The sequence below is a fragment of the Erythranthe guttata genome, chromosome 13, assembly GCF_056151865.1.
Source record: "Erythranthe guttata isolate IM_541 chromosome 13, IM_541, whole genome shotgun sequence".
Taxonomy (NCBI): Eukaryota; Viridiplantae; Streptophyta; class Magnoliopsida; order Lamiales; family Phrymaceae; genus Erythranthe; species Erythranthe guttata.
Genome location: NC_142545.1, coordinates 15,782,590 through 15,798,569, shown reverse-complemented (window position 1 = coordinate 15,798,569; position 15,980 = coordinate 15,782,590). Strand labels below are relative to the sequence as shown.

The window sequence follows — 15,980 nt, the reverse complement described above, 5'->3', positions numbered from 1 at the left end:
TCCATCAGTTGTATTGAAAAAAGAGTAGTTAACATAGAAAAATTGCTCACTTGATTTATATGTGATCTCAAGATTTAATGCAAAGGAGATCGTGTTTGGTTGTTGCACTAAACAAATGAGAATTTGGGCAGCACTTCTCCTCAATCAAGAATCTCTTTCATCTAATCAAGACAACCCTTAATTGTGTGGATACCTTTGTCTGCATTGTAATATAATATTCCTCTTGGTTTTGTTTCATTTAATTAAACTGTACCAATTCAATGTCATGTTCCTCTCATCTTAACATATTTGTATTGGTTAAAGACAACAAATAACCACATTAATTAAAAAACAAATGGAAGAAGAAACAGTGCTATACTTTCTGTACTGGTTACTGATTAGTACAATTAATATTAAATAATTCTTATTTAAATAATAATAATAAAAAAAAAAAAGGTTAAGAAACCAGTGACCAACCTTCAATGTGTAGGGGAAACTTCCATGCATCAGACATATTTCAACACTTAATATTTCTAGAACAACAAATCCCCAAAAACACATACTACACACACTTCCAATTGTAGTACAAAATTCACTCAGTTTCTTCATTCTTTGTCTACATCAGTTACCAGACAAGAGTTTTATCTAATGTTGAACTTCACTTGTTTCTTGTCTCAGCTTCTTTTGCATTGGCGAAGAAGCAAGAGATCGTCTTTCTACGCTTTCATTTCTCTTCTATTGCTCTGTCTTTTAGCTTACAATAGTGCCTCTATATTCTGTATCCACTTCCGTTTCCCGGCAAAAGCTCCCACCGGGCCGGCGATTTTCTTGCCGGAATATGCCGCCGGAGAAACAAGAACGTCTCCTCCGGTGCCGTCAGCAACGAAAATTCGGTCTGGTGTAAAGCTCAACACCCGTTTGCGCCTTCTGCAAAAAAATCGAAACTTGGTGGTTTTGACGAACAGAACCGCAATGCATCACCCGAAGAGAAGTAAAAGGCACGCACTTGTTAGTAGTGTAATAAAGATTCTGGAATCTGAAGCTGCAGGGCAGTTTGAAGCTAGAGTGAACAACTTTTTCGAAGCCAATTCTTCGTGCGAACTCCGATTTTTCATGACTTGGATTTCTTCATCTCAGTCTTTCGGAGAAAGAGAGCTTTTTTCATTGGAAAGCGTGTTCAAATCACATCCAAACGGGTGCTTAATCATTGCCTCCAATTCACTCGATTCAAGAAGTGGGATGCGAATCTTGAAACCCTTTACAGATAAAGGGTTCAAAGTCACCGCAATTTCTCCAGACTTCAATTTTCTATTCAAGAACACCGCTGCTCAAGCATGGTACAACCAGCTAAAGCAGGGAAACGTAAACCCCGGAGAGGTTTCTTTAGGTCAAAACCTCTCGAATTTACTCCGAATAGGCCTGCTGTACAGATTCGGCGGAATTTACATCGACACAGATATAATAGTTCTGAAGAGTTTTACGGGTCTGAAAAACACGATCGGGGCTCAAAATATCGATCTTGCCACCGGGAATTGGAGCAGGCTGAACAATGCTGTGATGATCTTCGACAAAGGTCACCCACTTCTTCGACATTTCATCGAAGAATTCGCGCTCACATTCGATGGAAATAAGTGGGGCCACAACGGACCTTACTTGGTTTCGAGAGTTGTTTCGAGGCTGAGCGGCAAAACCGGCTGCAATTTCACGGTGGTGCCGCCTATGGCTTTTTATCCGGTGGATTGGACTAAAATCGGAAGCCTTTTTCAGGGCCCACGTAGTTTGAATCACTCGAAATGGCTGTTTTCGAAGCTGAAGCAGATTCGAACGCAAAGCTTCGCTGTACATCTATGGAATAAGCAGAGCCGACAGTTTAAGGTTGAAAAGGGAAGCATCATTCAACACATAATGTTCGCTTCCTTAGTCATCACAACAAATTCGTCTTCATTAGTATAAAGTATTTACCGTATCGTAGTTTGCATTGCATGAACGAAATAAACCAACGATTCTTCTGTAAATAAACTATTTCTCAACTATATATATATATATATATATATATATATATATATATATATATATATATATATATATATATATATATATATATATATATATATATATATATATATATATATTCTGTTTATATATCTATCTACATCCCCGATAAAAATTAAAAAAATTAAATGTTATTGCCTGTCTATGAGATGCTCAACATCTCCAAGCCCAACTTCACCTTCGGTTCGCTCGTTCTTGAAAAACAGCATCTCGATTTGCTCCAATGATTTCCCTTTTGTTTCCGGAACACACTTGTGAACAAAAGCAACGGAAACAGCAGAAATCGCTGCAAATACCAAAAATGCCCCTCCAACCGTTATCGCTCGAGTAACCGAAAGAAAAGACATAGCCACCAAACCGCTACTCACTCTGCTCCCCACTGCCCCCATAGCAGAAGCTTGAGCTCGAAGCTTCAACGGGAAAATCTCGGAAGAAACAACCCAACAAACGGGGCCAATCCCAATGGAGAAAAATGCCACATTCCCACAAACAAACAAAACCGCCAGCACAATCCCGATTGTACCCTCGCCCGATGTCCAAAGAGTCAACCCTAAACAGAGCAAGCAAAAAGTCATCCCTATCGTACTCACGTAAAGCAACGGCTTCCTCCCAACTCTATCGATTAAAAATATCGCTATCAAGATGAAAATCGTTTTAGTAAATCCAACAGCCACTGTTGCAGCTAAAATATCCGTATTATCCTTAATCCCCGCATTTTCGAATATTCTCGGACTGTAGTAAACAGTCGCATCGATTCCCGTTATCTGTTGGAATATCTGAATCCCACACCCCGTTACGAGCATCTTTCTCACGCCAGGTGTCGGATTAACAAGCAGATCGCGCCACGCAGCTTTCCCTTCGTTCGCAAAGGTTGCAGCTTTTCGTATTTCCGCCAGCCTGTCATCAACTTCACTACCATTTTCGTTCGTTTTTAGTAGAACCATTCTTGCTTCGTCTATACGATTTTGCATGACCAACCACCTAGGAGATTCGGGAATGACAAACAAGGCGAATCCGATGAAAACCGAGGGGAGAATACCCACGGCCAGCATAATTCTCCAGTTTATGTTCGAGGGTAAACCCGAGAGGGCGTAATTGGAAATATAACCGAGGAGTATGCCTAAGTTTATGAAGATTTCAGGGAGTGAAGTGAGGGTTCCTCTTGCGGTGGAGGGTGCAATTTCTGCTATGTAAATGGGCGCGATCATAATTCCGAAGCCGATTCCGATGCCGGAGAGCAATCGGCCGGTCATTAGTAGCGTGAATGACGTGGCGAGGGCGGTAATGGCGGCACCGGATTGGAATACAAGAGATGCTAATCCCATTGTCCACTTTCTGCCGATAGCGTCGGAGGTTTTACCGCCGGCTAAACTTCCGAATAGGGAGATGATGCTTAGGATTCCGACGAAGACTTCTTCTTGAACTTCGGTGAGTTTCAGGTCGTCTCGAATGAATAGAATGGCCCCACTCATCACCCCTACATCTGCCACATCAGCAACATCAGAAAGTGTGAGAAACCGACATTTTTCGAAATTATTGTAAGAACATACATTAGGGTTCTTGATCAAAGAGTGACCTTTTTCCCCCAAAATTGCATTTCGAATGTCCAATCAACAAAATGTATGGTTGTTTTCATAATTCAAACCCTAATTAATTCCCAATTGATCAAATTACAGAAAGAACCCAACAATAAAAGAACAATCGCCATGAATGAATTAATTAATTAATTAAAAAAAAAACAGAGAAAAAACGGACCGTATCCAAGGAGGACAGAATTGAGAGAGGCGAAAATGGCGTACGCCATTACACAGGAGCCGCTTTTGTTGTTTGTGTTCACATTTCCTTGTAATGGATGAGAAACAGCAGATAATTCCTCCTCCTCTTCATCCTCCAATTGCATTTTATCGAGATCGATTCTCCTGTACTTTTTGACACCCACATTTCCATTTTCCTGGGTATCCATCATCGTTTTCTTTCTCCTTTTTCTTTTTTCGGAGAGTAATTAAGGTGGCGAGAGCGAATATCTCTGTCTGAATATTTTTTTTCTTTTTAGGAGATTCTGATTTTCTAACGTACACTATAATTTCGCACGACAAAAATGCGGCTCAATTCGATTCTCTGTTACTACTCTTACTAATATGGATTCAACCTATCACCTAACTTTAGTCATGGTGGTGAGTCAATAAATCCGGTGATTTTTAACCAGTTAAATAATAATTGATTAAATACACACATACACGAGTGTGTACGATTATGTGTAGATTGAAAGTTTCTAATTATTTGATGCGACTCCAAATGTAACATCGAATCAACACCTAACTTCGGTCCGTTTCTGTCCTTGCGACTAATAAATTAATTTAGACTTTGGAGTTATTATTATTTTATTTTATTTGAGCTCAATCTAAATGCATACTAAATTAAAATAAAATCCTCAACAAAATAATTCAAATTCAAAAACAATATTTCAAATCCAAATATAATATTAGTATTTGTGAATTGTATTTTATTGTAATAATAGAGAATTAAATTTAGGCTGTAGTTACTAACTACGTTATTGGGCTCTATTAGCCCATTATTAAAAAGGTGTGCCCAAATTTAACAGGCCCACAGGTAATAAAATAGGTTTTAAGAGCCCATATTAGTATTGCGAGTTTATTAGTTGGGCCTCGCTTTTCTGTTGAAACGTCGCCGTTCGATCAATAGCACATTGTAAATAATGAAAGGGTAAATGAGTGATAACCCCCTAGTTTTGAAAATATATATGAGGAGGTCTAATTGGTTTCTTTTCTCCTAGTCTAAAACCCAAATTTTGATCTTAGTTTGGTAGACCCTCTGAGCACACTTGAAGTACCTATTTTGCCCTTTATAGAATCAGTGCTTTGTTTCCCTCTCTTCCTCCGCCATTCTCACTGAAGCTCTCACCGCCATCAAATCGTCGGAGTTTGGAGATGATTTGTAGGACCTGTTGGCAAGTCTCTGCCGCCGCCGCCGCCGCCGTCGTTGCGAGATCTGAGACCACAAGAAGGGAAGATGTTACGAGAGAAGCATTGGCATCTAGTTTCTATTTCACCACTATTTCGGCGCCGTGAATATGTTCTGATGCGACTCCGCCTCCGCCAACGAAGTTGCGCTCGTCACTCTCCTTCACCTTGCTGTCACAGATGAAACGTGTTGCTAAAATTGTAAGTTATTATTGCTGATATTTTGGTAATTGTTTGAACGTGAGTTTGATGGCCAAATTACAGAGAAGGTGACTTTTCAATTGATTTGATGGGTTTTATTTATTTATTATTATTATTACATAAAATGACAGAGGACTAGATTTTATTTAATTTTTTATTTTTGGCTGGTGAAAGCTTTCAATAAACAAATCCATGATCCATATATATATATATATATGAGTGTATATAGTTTGATTTCTGTTTCTATTACTGATTCCATTTTGATTTTTTTTTTTATTTTTTTGTGCTTTCGATTTTGTGTTGGCTTCTTATGAGTTCGTTCGCAGATTTGTTCGTAAACTTGCCGTTTCTTTTATCGCAATAAAACAATTATTTCGAAGAAACATATAATCGAGATTAAAAATTGTGTGCTTTTGATCTAACAACCATAGGGATTACTCTGTATATTTCGTTTTCCATTATGTTTTTCTGAAATCAATTTTTAAATGGTGTTCGTCATTCAAAATAACTTCTTTGCAACTGATAGATCAGAGTCGTTGTGTGGAGAAATGAGATTTGATTCACATTTAGTCGTATATATAACTATATATGACTATATGTAACTATAGATAACTATAGTCATGACTACATGTAACTATACATGACTATATAACTTCTATTATACTATAACCATTTGAAGCTCTTTAGACTATAATAAATTTATCAATAAATTATTTTTTATTGTTTTTTTTGTATTTTTTTGGAATTAAGTTTTTAATTTTCTATGTATTGTGTCTTCAATTGGTTTTCATATGAATACGCAGCTTCATTATTGCGGTTTAAGATCTGAAAATTGTCGGATTTTTTCGGTGAAGAAGAAGCAAGTTTTAATTTTTATTCCGTGTCTATAAGTAGAGAAGCTAATTTATCTAAAACAATATGTGAGTGTGCATTTTGATATGTATTTGTTGATTTATAATGTAAATGTTTTTAACTGACGCTGATTTTTTGTCACAGGTCTCGATGTTTGAACAACTTATATGCACTAAGTTTTTGCCAAGAGGACATGGTGTTCGTCAATTTAAAATAGTTTTGCAACTGATAAATGAGAGTTTTCGTGGTATTGAAAAGTGGGATTTGAAGCTACAGACTACAAACTACACTATATATGACTATACTCGTATAGTCACATGTGGTCATATACATGTAGTCATATATAGTCACATGTGGTCATATACAATATAGTCATATATGGTCACATGTGGTCATATACATATTGATATGTCTATTGGCCAAGCCCAATAGACCCATATTTACTGGGCCACATGCCCAATTTAATAGATATTTCTACGGAAGTCCAATCACATCCGAATAAGGTTGAGCCCGATAAATTGATTTCGGCCCAATCAATAAAGTATAAATACAACTTAAGTTTGCTTAATGAAGAGACGCTATTATTATTCAACCAATTCTTCTATTCGAATTCTCTCTGCAATTACCGACTATCCGCACGTCTGACATGAGCGTCGGAGGGGTTTCTGCCGGAGCAACCCCCGGCCTAGTTCACGTGTTCTTTGTTCGCAGGTATCTCAGGGCCATCTAGCACGTGAGCAGTGATCCACTTTGCTCTCCCAGCTCCCTCGATCTCAACTACTTAAGGTGATCTATTTTTAGCATCATCACATATAGTCATATATAGTCACATGTGGTCATATATATATAGCCATATATAGTCACGTGTACTAACATGTAGTAACATATAGTTATATATAAATTATGTGTTTTTTTTCTGATGTACAGTGATGTTGATGATTCTGTTTTTCCAAATTTTTGTTCGATATTAATTGATGATGATTTGTTCTTTGTTGAAGAACATATGCATGTGATTGTGTATTTTGATTTACATTTTTAGAAGTTGATTTATAATATCAAAATTTAAATTGTGATTTTTGTTGTTGGTGTTGATGAAGTTCTTTTTTGTATATAATCATCGGTCTACATAATCGGTCTTTGGAGTAAAAAGAAGGTACATGGTTATATATACCTATACTATACATGACTATAGAACATGTACTATACTATAGTCATTTGTTGTCAATTTCTGTGCTGGAAACTTATTGAATTTTTTTTAAAAATTTAAAAAAAAAATTAAAAAAATTAAAAAAACTAAAAAAATTAAAAAAATTAAAAAATTAAAAAAATTAAAAATTAAAAAAATCAAAAAAATTAAAAAATTAAAAAAATTAAAAATTAAAAATTTTTAAAACTTAAAAAAATAATTTAAAAATAACATAAAAATAATAATAAAAATTTGTAATTTTTTATTAATAAAACTGAAAAATGATAAATGCTGGTTCAACAATGCTAATTGCAGTTGGCTATTATGCTGAATGTAGTTGGCGAAATGCTGAATGCAGTAGGGCAAAAATTACAAATAAGGGCATAATTGTACTTTTGCCTCGTCAGGAGTGTATCTCAAAAATTACATACCTATTTCATTACAAATAGTTGGCTATTATCCCTATATATTTTCCATTCTAGGGATGTATATTGATGATGCTAAAATATAGCTCACCTAGGGTGGTGTAGAAAATGAACTGGGAGAGCAAAGCAGATTAGTAGCTTGACAACTTGATGATCCTGAGGTACCTGCGATCATAGAACACATGAACTAAGCCGGGGGTTGATCCGGCGGAAACCCCTCCGACGCTCAAGTCAGACGTGCTGATCATAGAAATAGTCCAGAGAATACGCGTTTTTGTATTGCTCAGTTAATAGGACGTACCTTAATAAAATGAGTAAAACCTCTATTTATATGTCGTTTATTGGGTTGGGTTTGCTTTGTTGGGCCCAAGCCTTACTTGAAGGTGTTTGGGCCTCGGTGATATTAGTCTTCGATATTGGACTCGTAGCCCAGTAGGTAAAGAAATTGTGGGCCCATTGGGTTGGCCCAATTAGGCATATCATTAAGCCCCCCACTCTCGAGTCGATGTGGGGGCCATGTTGTGATGGGTCTCAAATCGTGTCGAGAGTAAAAATTGGAGAAGTCGATCATTGGCGTATGGCCTAATGGTATGCGAAAACGCGTTGGAGCGTGTGTCGGAGGGGTGTGAATGCGCGTTGGCGCATAGCGCGACAAAGTTGCCGCAATATAAATTAATCGAGTCGTCGGTTTTGTCCCGCGACGATGTAGTAGCGATTTATCTCCTCGTGGGAGCTATCTTGTCGCGGGGTAATAGTGTTGATCGAGTTATCTCCTCGTGGGAGTTGTCTCGCGATAATGTAGTAGCACGGATCAAGTAATCTCCTCGTGGGAGTTGTCTCTGGGGTAATCGAGTTGATCGAGTTACGTCTTCGTGGAAGTTGTCTCACGATAATGTAGTAGCACGGAGCTAGTATTCTCCTCGTGGGAGTTGTTATTTTTCGACATTTTCAATGTTTTGACGCGTTGCTTGTATGTGTTTACATATAGCTTTCTGCGTGATGTACTTGAGGAGGGGATCAGACTCTCAAGATTTTTTTTATATGGGGGTCGTGCCCCTTGTTAGACCTCGTGGGTCTTAAGTATGTTTGGACCGTGGCCACGTTTTAATGAATGACCCATCGAAAACAAGTAGATAAATTTGAGTAATCAAGCTGGCCAGGCTATATAGATTCTCATAATATCTCTAAGTGCTTCTAGGATTGTAATCGTGCTAACTTGAGCTTGCGATTATATGGTGAATTTCGGGCGAGTTGTCTCCTCATGGGAGTTGTCTTGAGCGAAGTCGTAGGAGCATTGGATGATGCGCGATTTAGGCGCGTGTGGATTGAGGTTGCTCTGAGCGAGTTGTCTCCTCGTGGGAGTTGTTTCGCAGCGAGTCTTATTATCGAGCGAGGTAGTTGCACGTGGGAGTTGCCTTGCAACGGATTTGTAATATCGAGCGAGTTAGCTCCTCGTGGGAGTTGTCCCGCTGCGGGTTGGGATACCGAGCGAGTTGTCTCCTCGTGGGAGTTATCTCGCTGTAGGTTGTAGTACCGAGCGAGTTGGCTCCTCGTGGGAGTAATCTCGCTGCGGATCATAGGATGGAGCGAGTGGTCTCCTCGTAGGAGTTATCTCGCTGTGGGTTCGTAGGACCGAGCGAGTTGGCTCCTCGTGGGAGTTTCCTCGCTGCGGATCGTATGATGGAGCGAGTGGTCTCCTCATAGGAGTTATCTCGCTGTGGGTTCGTAGGACCGAGCGAGTTGGCTCCTCGTGGGAGTTTCCTCACTGCGGGTCGTAGGATGGAGCGAGTGGTCTCCTCGTAGGAGTTATCTCGTTGTGGGTTCGTAGGACCGAGCGAGTTGGCTCCTCGTGGGAGTTTCCTCGCTGCGGGTCGTAGGATGGAGCGAGTGGTCTCCTCGTAGGAGTTATCTCGCTGTGAGTTCGTAGGACCGAGCGAGTTGGCTCCTCGTGGGAGTTGCCTCGCAACGGGCTGTAGGATTGAGCGAGTGGACTCCTCGTGGGAGTTGTCTCGCTGTAGTTTTGAGACTAGAGGGGGTTAGCTCCTCGTGGGAGTTGTCCCACAACGGGGTATAGGACGGAGCGAATGGTCTCCTCGTGGGAGTTATCTCGCTATGGTTTCGTAGACCCGAGGGAGTTGGCTCCTCGTGGGAGTTTTCTCGCTGCGGGTTGTAGGACGGAGCGAGTTATCTCCTCGTGGGAGTTGTCTCGCTACGGGTTGTAGTTCCGAGCGAGTTGGCTCCTCGTGGGAGTTGTCTCGCAACGAGTGTTTAGGGCCGAGCGAGTTTGCTCCTCGTGGGAGTTATCTCGCTATGGCGTTGAGACCCGAGGGAGTTGGCTCCTCGTGGGAGTTGCCTCGCAACGGGTTATAGGACAGAGCGAGTAGTCTCCTCGTGGGAGTTAACTCGCTATGGTTTCGTAGGGAGTTGGCTCCTCGTGGGAGTTTCCTTGTAAGAGGTTGTAGGACCGAGCGAGCTGTCTCCTCGTGGGAGTTGTCTCGCTGCGGGTTGTATTACTGCGCGAGTTGGCTCCTCGTGGGAGTTGTCTCGCAAGCCCCCCACTCTCGAAAGGATGTGGGAGCCACGTTGAAAAGGGTACCGGATCTTGTCGAGAGTAGATCGGTGTTGTAGTCTTGCGTTAATCGTTGGCATGGTGTGGAGAAATAAATTTTTTTTTTTTTTTTTTTATTCGTTTGAGAGCGCGCGCGAATTGGCGAGTCGCGTTGGAGAGCTCGCGCAATTGGGTGGAGCTAGTTGAAATTCTCGCGCGATTTGGTAAGGCGAGGTGAAATCCGCGCGCAATTTATTAGAGAATAGCCAGAGATGCGCACACTCCAAAATAGGAGGCCACGCTTGGAAGAACGTGCACGCGCGCGCATGGGGTCGCGCGCGCTTTCTAGCTGCATGTAATACGGAAAGAGAGAGAGTGTAGAGCTGCCATGGGGAGGCGCGCGCTCCTTTAATGTGTAGAGAGAGAAAGGGTGGTGATGCAGGAGAGAGAGTGTGGTGCAATAAATGCAGGAGAGAGAGGGTAAGTTACCCACGTGCTCTCTCCCCTCTTCTCTTCCTTTTCTTTATTTTTATTTTTATTTTTTTTTCCTGTTTTCTCCTAGGCAGCCGCGCGCGCTGCCCAATGGGCGCGTGGGTGTCACGTGCGCGTGCTGCTCACGCGCTCTTCGTCTTTTTTTTTTTTTTTTTTTTTTTTTTTTTCTTTTCTGCGCTTTTGCTGACGCGCGCGCGCGTCAGCGCGCGCGTGCACTGCACGCGCGCCTCCTTTCCTCTCTTTCTTTTTGTTGTTTTTCTTTTTTCTTCTAATTCTTCTTCTTTCTTCTTTCTTTCTTCTTCTAATTCTTCTTCTTTTACTCTCTTTTTTTCTCGTTCTTGTATTTTTTCATCTTCTTTTTTCTTCTTCTTCTTTTTCATCTTCTTCTTTTTTCTTCTTCTTCTTTTTTCTTCTTCTTCTTTTTCATCTTCTTCTTTTTTCTTCTTCTTCTTTTTTCTTCTTCTTCTTTTTCATCTTCTTCTTTTTTTTTTTTTCTTTTTTCATCTTCTTCTGGGGTCTCGCGTGCGCGATTTTACCCCTTTTTTTTTTTTTACGTGGTTGATGTTCACCCCATTGGGGATGTTCTATTTTTTGAGTAGGGAGATTATTCTCGTTCCTTGAGATGGGATGTGCACCCCCTTGGGGATGTTCTATTTTTTGAGTAGGGAGATTATCCTCGTTCCTTGAGATGGGATGTGCACCCCCTTGGGGATGTTCTATTTTTTGAGTAGGGAGATATCCTCGTTCCTTGAGATGGGATGTGCACCCCCTTGGGGATGTTCTATTTTTTGAGTAAGGAGATATCCTCGTTCCTTGAGATGGATGTGCACCCCCATGGGGATGTTCTATTTTTCTTTTTTTTTTTTTTTTTTTTTTTTAGTAGGGAGATTATACTCGTCTCTTGAGATGTGATGTGAGCCCACTTGGGGTTGAAAGGTAAGGACGATGCTCAACCTTGGGATGGGGATAACTGCCCACTGTAGGATGAGGCGCTCTAGGTGGATGCGCACGGTTATGCTATTGGTTCGCGCGTGTGCGTCAGACCATTTTTCTGTTTTTGAAGTAGGGACGTGAAACACTTGATGGGAAGTGAAACCCCTTGGGGTTGAAAGGTAAGTGGATGTACCACCCTTGAGATGTGATGCCCAACTTTAGGATGGGATAGCCCCCCATTTAGGATGAGGCGATCACGAACCACTGGGGTGAGATGCCCCACCTTGGCGATATATGGTGCCACTGATTCAGTGGCAGCACGAGTTGAATCTTCCGTGATCATACGCTGAAGGTCTTCTTTGGTTATCTGAACCGTTCGAGAAGTAAGTAGAAATTGATCATGTTGAGGACCCAGTGGGGCCTCACGAGGAGGAGCGTTGGCTCCTGCTATGACGAATGAAATGTTTTGGGGGCGATGTGACCCCCAGGGAGTCGATAACCCTTGGCGAACGAAATACTTTTGGAGCAGATGTAAGCCCCCAGGGAGTCGATAACCCTTGGCGAACGAAATATTTTGGGGGCGATGTAAGCCCCCAGGGAGTCGATAACCCTTGGCGAGCGAAATATTTTGGGGGCAGATGTAAGCCCCCAGGGAGTCGATAACCCTTGGCGAGTGAAATATTTTGGGGGCATATGTAAGCCCCCAGGGAGTCGACGGCGGTGGTGCCATAGGTGGCTCCACATGTGGAGCAGGTGCTGGTATCGCGTTGGGAGCATTTGCTCCCCTCGTGGCGATATATTGGGTCACGGCCTCTATGGCAGCGCGAGTTGAAGTTTCTGCTATCATGCGTTGAAGCGCATCCTCGGTTATTTGAACCATTCGAGGAGCAGGGAGCGGTGGATCGGCGAGTGGTTGGTCCCCAAGGGGGATCACCTGAACCTCGCGAGGCGGATCCATGGGATGTGGAGGAGGTGGCAAGCCAGAGCCTCCACGAGGTGGGAGGTCATTTGCTGTGTCCTTTTCTCTCCGAGCAGACGCCTCAGGAGGATCTTGTTGGCTACGTGATCTGGTTTGCATCGTTCCCACAGACGGCGCCAAAATGATGATGCTAAAATATAGCTCACCTAGGGTGGTGTAGAAAATGAACTGGGAGAGCAAAGCAGATTAGTAGCTTGACAACTTGATGATCCTGAGGTACCTGCGATCATAGAACACATGAACTAAGCCGGGGGTTGATCCGGCGGAAACCCCTCCGACGCTCAAGTCAGACGTGCTGATCATAGAAATAGTCCAGAGAATACGCGTTTTTGTATTGCTCAGTTAATAGGACGTACCTTAATAAAATGAGTAAAACCTCTATTTATATGTCGTTTATTGGGTTGGGTTTGCTTTGTTGGGCCCAAGCCTTACTTGAAGGTGTTTGGGCCTCGGTGATATTAGTCTTCGATATTGGACTCGTAGCCCAGTAGGTAAAGAAATTGTGGGCCCATTGGGTTGGCCCAATTAGGCATATCATATATCAAATGGTCCCATAATGAAATTGGTGTCCTAATCAGCAGGTGCCGAAAGGGGCGTATAATATAATCCTGGATCTTAGGCGCTTGTCTCCCTCTTTCCTTCATTTTTTTCTTCATTACATCATTCATTATCAATCCCATCCAAATCGCCAAAATACCTAGTTGATTCATCATCAAGTAAGTGTATGCATTTATTAGTTATTAGTTATTACACGCAATTATATTATATCTTATTATATACTGTTTACCTTATAAATGGCTCCTGCAAAAATACATGACAAAAAAAAAACAGTTTATATAAATACAATTACGGTTTCTCAGACTGCTCTAATGTTTTTTTTTTTTTTTACTTTTATATCTAAAAATATATTTGATCCAACCTATGTTCGGGTATTATTGTTTGGTAGCACCAGACCGGACCCATGCTGCAGCTGCACGTGCACTAGTAAAATTTTGTTCAATCCAAGCACAACCAATTTAAATTCTAATAATTCTTGTAAAAAATCAATTCTTTGTACTAAATACATAAATTAATCAGCGTGCAATTATAAACAAAATGGGAGCAATTGATTGATAATTAATTATAATAGATAGATGCTAATTCAAATTATGGGAGCACGTGGTTTGGTCAAATCAATTCCCTTTTTTTTTCTTTTTTTCTTAATTTTTTTAAAATTAAGCCTTAAGGGATTGATTTAATAGTTTATTAATCACGGTTTAGTATTAAAAACATATATATTAAGGTAGGAATATACGAAAGAAATTCAATTGGTTGTAGTATATATAGTTTCTTAATAATTAAGGTGAAGTGTACCAAGTCACTATCCTAATTCCTATCCGACAAATATTCGTTTTGAGGGCTACTTGTCATAAATCAATTCGTCAAAAGTGGCTTTACCTAACCGACCAACCAGCTTCATTTACATATTCTCTGTCCTTAATTTCTTTCTTTTAATTTTAGGGTAAATTACAAACACCCCCCTGAGGTATGTTTAATTTACAAAAAAACCCTTCTTGTTTGGATAATTACATATAGCCCCTTCAACTATGTTTTTTTTCTTACACCTCCACCCTTATGGTGTGAAACTCAACATAATCATCTAGATTTCGTGGAATGTGCTCTAGTTTGTATTCGTTTTGTGAAAAAATACAGTTTCTGATGTACTTACAATCTCATATATACAAGCATAAAAATACATATTATGATCATCTTACTTCAAAATGTAGAGTTCAGATGGCATAAAAAGGGTACATAAGTGATAATATTCCATATAATCTCGAAGATTCCACTAAATTTGAGGAGTTGAGGGGTGGTTGTAATTATCCAAACAAGAGGGAGGTTTTCCTGATTTGACCATACCTCAGGGGAGTTTTTGTACTTTACCCTTTAATTTTATTGTTTTTCCATTTACAAATAAACCAATATTCCGTTCCAATAATCGTATAATAATTTGTAAAACATACAAAAAACTGTATAAAGATCAAAGATACATTATATTTATTTAATTAGTTACATTTATTCTCGAGTCGGCACACTAATAATCATTTCAGGACTTGTTTTCAGTCTTGTCCAAAACACGATTATCGTTTCCCTGTGGCCAAATCTCACGGTCGCATCAAGAAATTCGTATTTATATATCATAGGGGAGACATCTATTTCTTGATTGATCATCATTTCTTTGGGTGACAAAATATAAATGCCGACTCAATTTCTTTCACAACTACTAGCACTCTTCATATAATCATGTTCGATTTATTGATCCTTTGATTCGAGTTTTTAATTTATATATATTTAAGGAATAAATCGAACTCGAATCGTTCAATTTAGGTCATCATTTTGTATGCACCCCAAGTTGTGCATGTGATAACATAAATAAATCTATAGCAAAAATGGGCCATATATATGAAATATCATGACCTAATCTACAATAACAATAACAATTAAAAGGGAAGAAGAAAAAAGAGAGTTTATAATCTCTTCCACGAGGAGCCACGTGGTGACAACTGGTTTTTAACCCCATACATCATCACTTGACAAACCCTAGCTATAACATATACATATACATATACATGATATAGATATAGATACAACTTTCTTCTCCAAACATTTGCTTTATTATGGTTAAACAAACACTAGAGGCAGTTGCCTACATTATTAGGGGGTTTTCACCAACATGCAAATTGGTGGCAGATATGATTTTTCAAACCGACCAAACATATAAATGCACATAAATCCAATCAACAAATTAAATCATACATATCATCATTAATCATATTCATGCCCGTGCTACATCGCTATTCACCATTCTTGAATCATGTCTTAAATCTAGCATATACCATTATACATATACACGTACACTTCCTTTACTGCTTGCTACATCTATATACACAGCGGCGAAGCCAGCATAGGGCTAGGGGGCCATGGCCCCTCCAACACCCATTAGTTTAAATAAAAATATATAAAATAACATTAACGCTTTCCTCAGAATTTTTTTAATGCATTCACACCCTCCCTCTTTGCCGACTTAAAATCATGGCTCGACTATTGTATGTATGCATGCATGTATATATATATATATGGGTAGATATAATTGGGATGTAGGATGTGACCTAGCTAGGGGGTGGGGGGTGGGAGCAAATTAGTGAGCGCATATATACCCCACATATATCAATTCTAAAACCCTGTTGGAATCTGGACCACACAACGTAACCTCCAGTGATTGTGATATGGAATTATTATATATTGTTTTTACAGATAGATTTTTAGACACTGATGATCATATATCCAAATTATTTAATATTGAAATACATAC

General features: G+C 40.0%; 2 protein-coding genes across 2 annotated transcripts; one reads left to right on the top strand and one right to left on the bottom strand.

Moving 5' to 3' along the window:
* The first annotated feature begins 495 nt into the window (after nucleotides 1–495).
* LOC105969062 (uncharacterized) lies at nucleotides 496–1,998 on the top strand. Its single transcript, XM_012993790.2, has one exon. It carries the CDS (start codon nucleotides 628–630, stop codon nucleotides 1,930–1,932), a length of 1,305 nt encoding a protein of 434 aa, XP_012849244.2. The 5' UTR covers nucleotides 496–627; the 3' UTR covers nucleotides 1,933–1,998.
* A 106-nt stretch (nucleotides 1,999–2,104) lies between these two features.
* Nucleotides 2,105–4,049, bottom strand: LOC105969061 (putative polyol transporter 4). The gene is made up of 2 exons (XM_012993789.2): nucleotides 3,787–4,049; nucleotides 2,105–3,514 (listed from the first exon to the last, which is right to left on the bottom strand). Exons 1-2 carry the CDS (start codon nucleotides 3,995–3,997, stop codon nucleotides 2,163–2,165), a joined length of 1,563 nt encoding a protein of 520 aa, XP_012849243.2. The 5' UTR covers nucleotides 3,998–4,049; the 3' UTR covers nucleotides 2,105–2,162.
* Nucleotides 4,050–15,980: the final 11,931 nt, after the last annotated feature.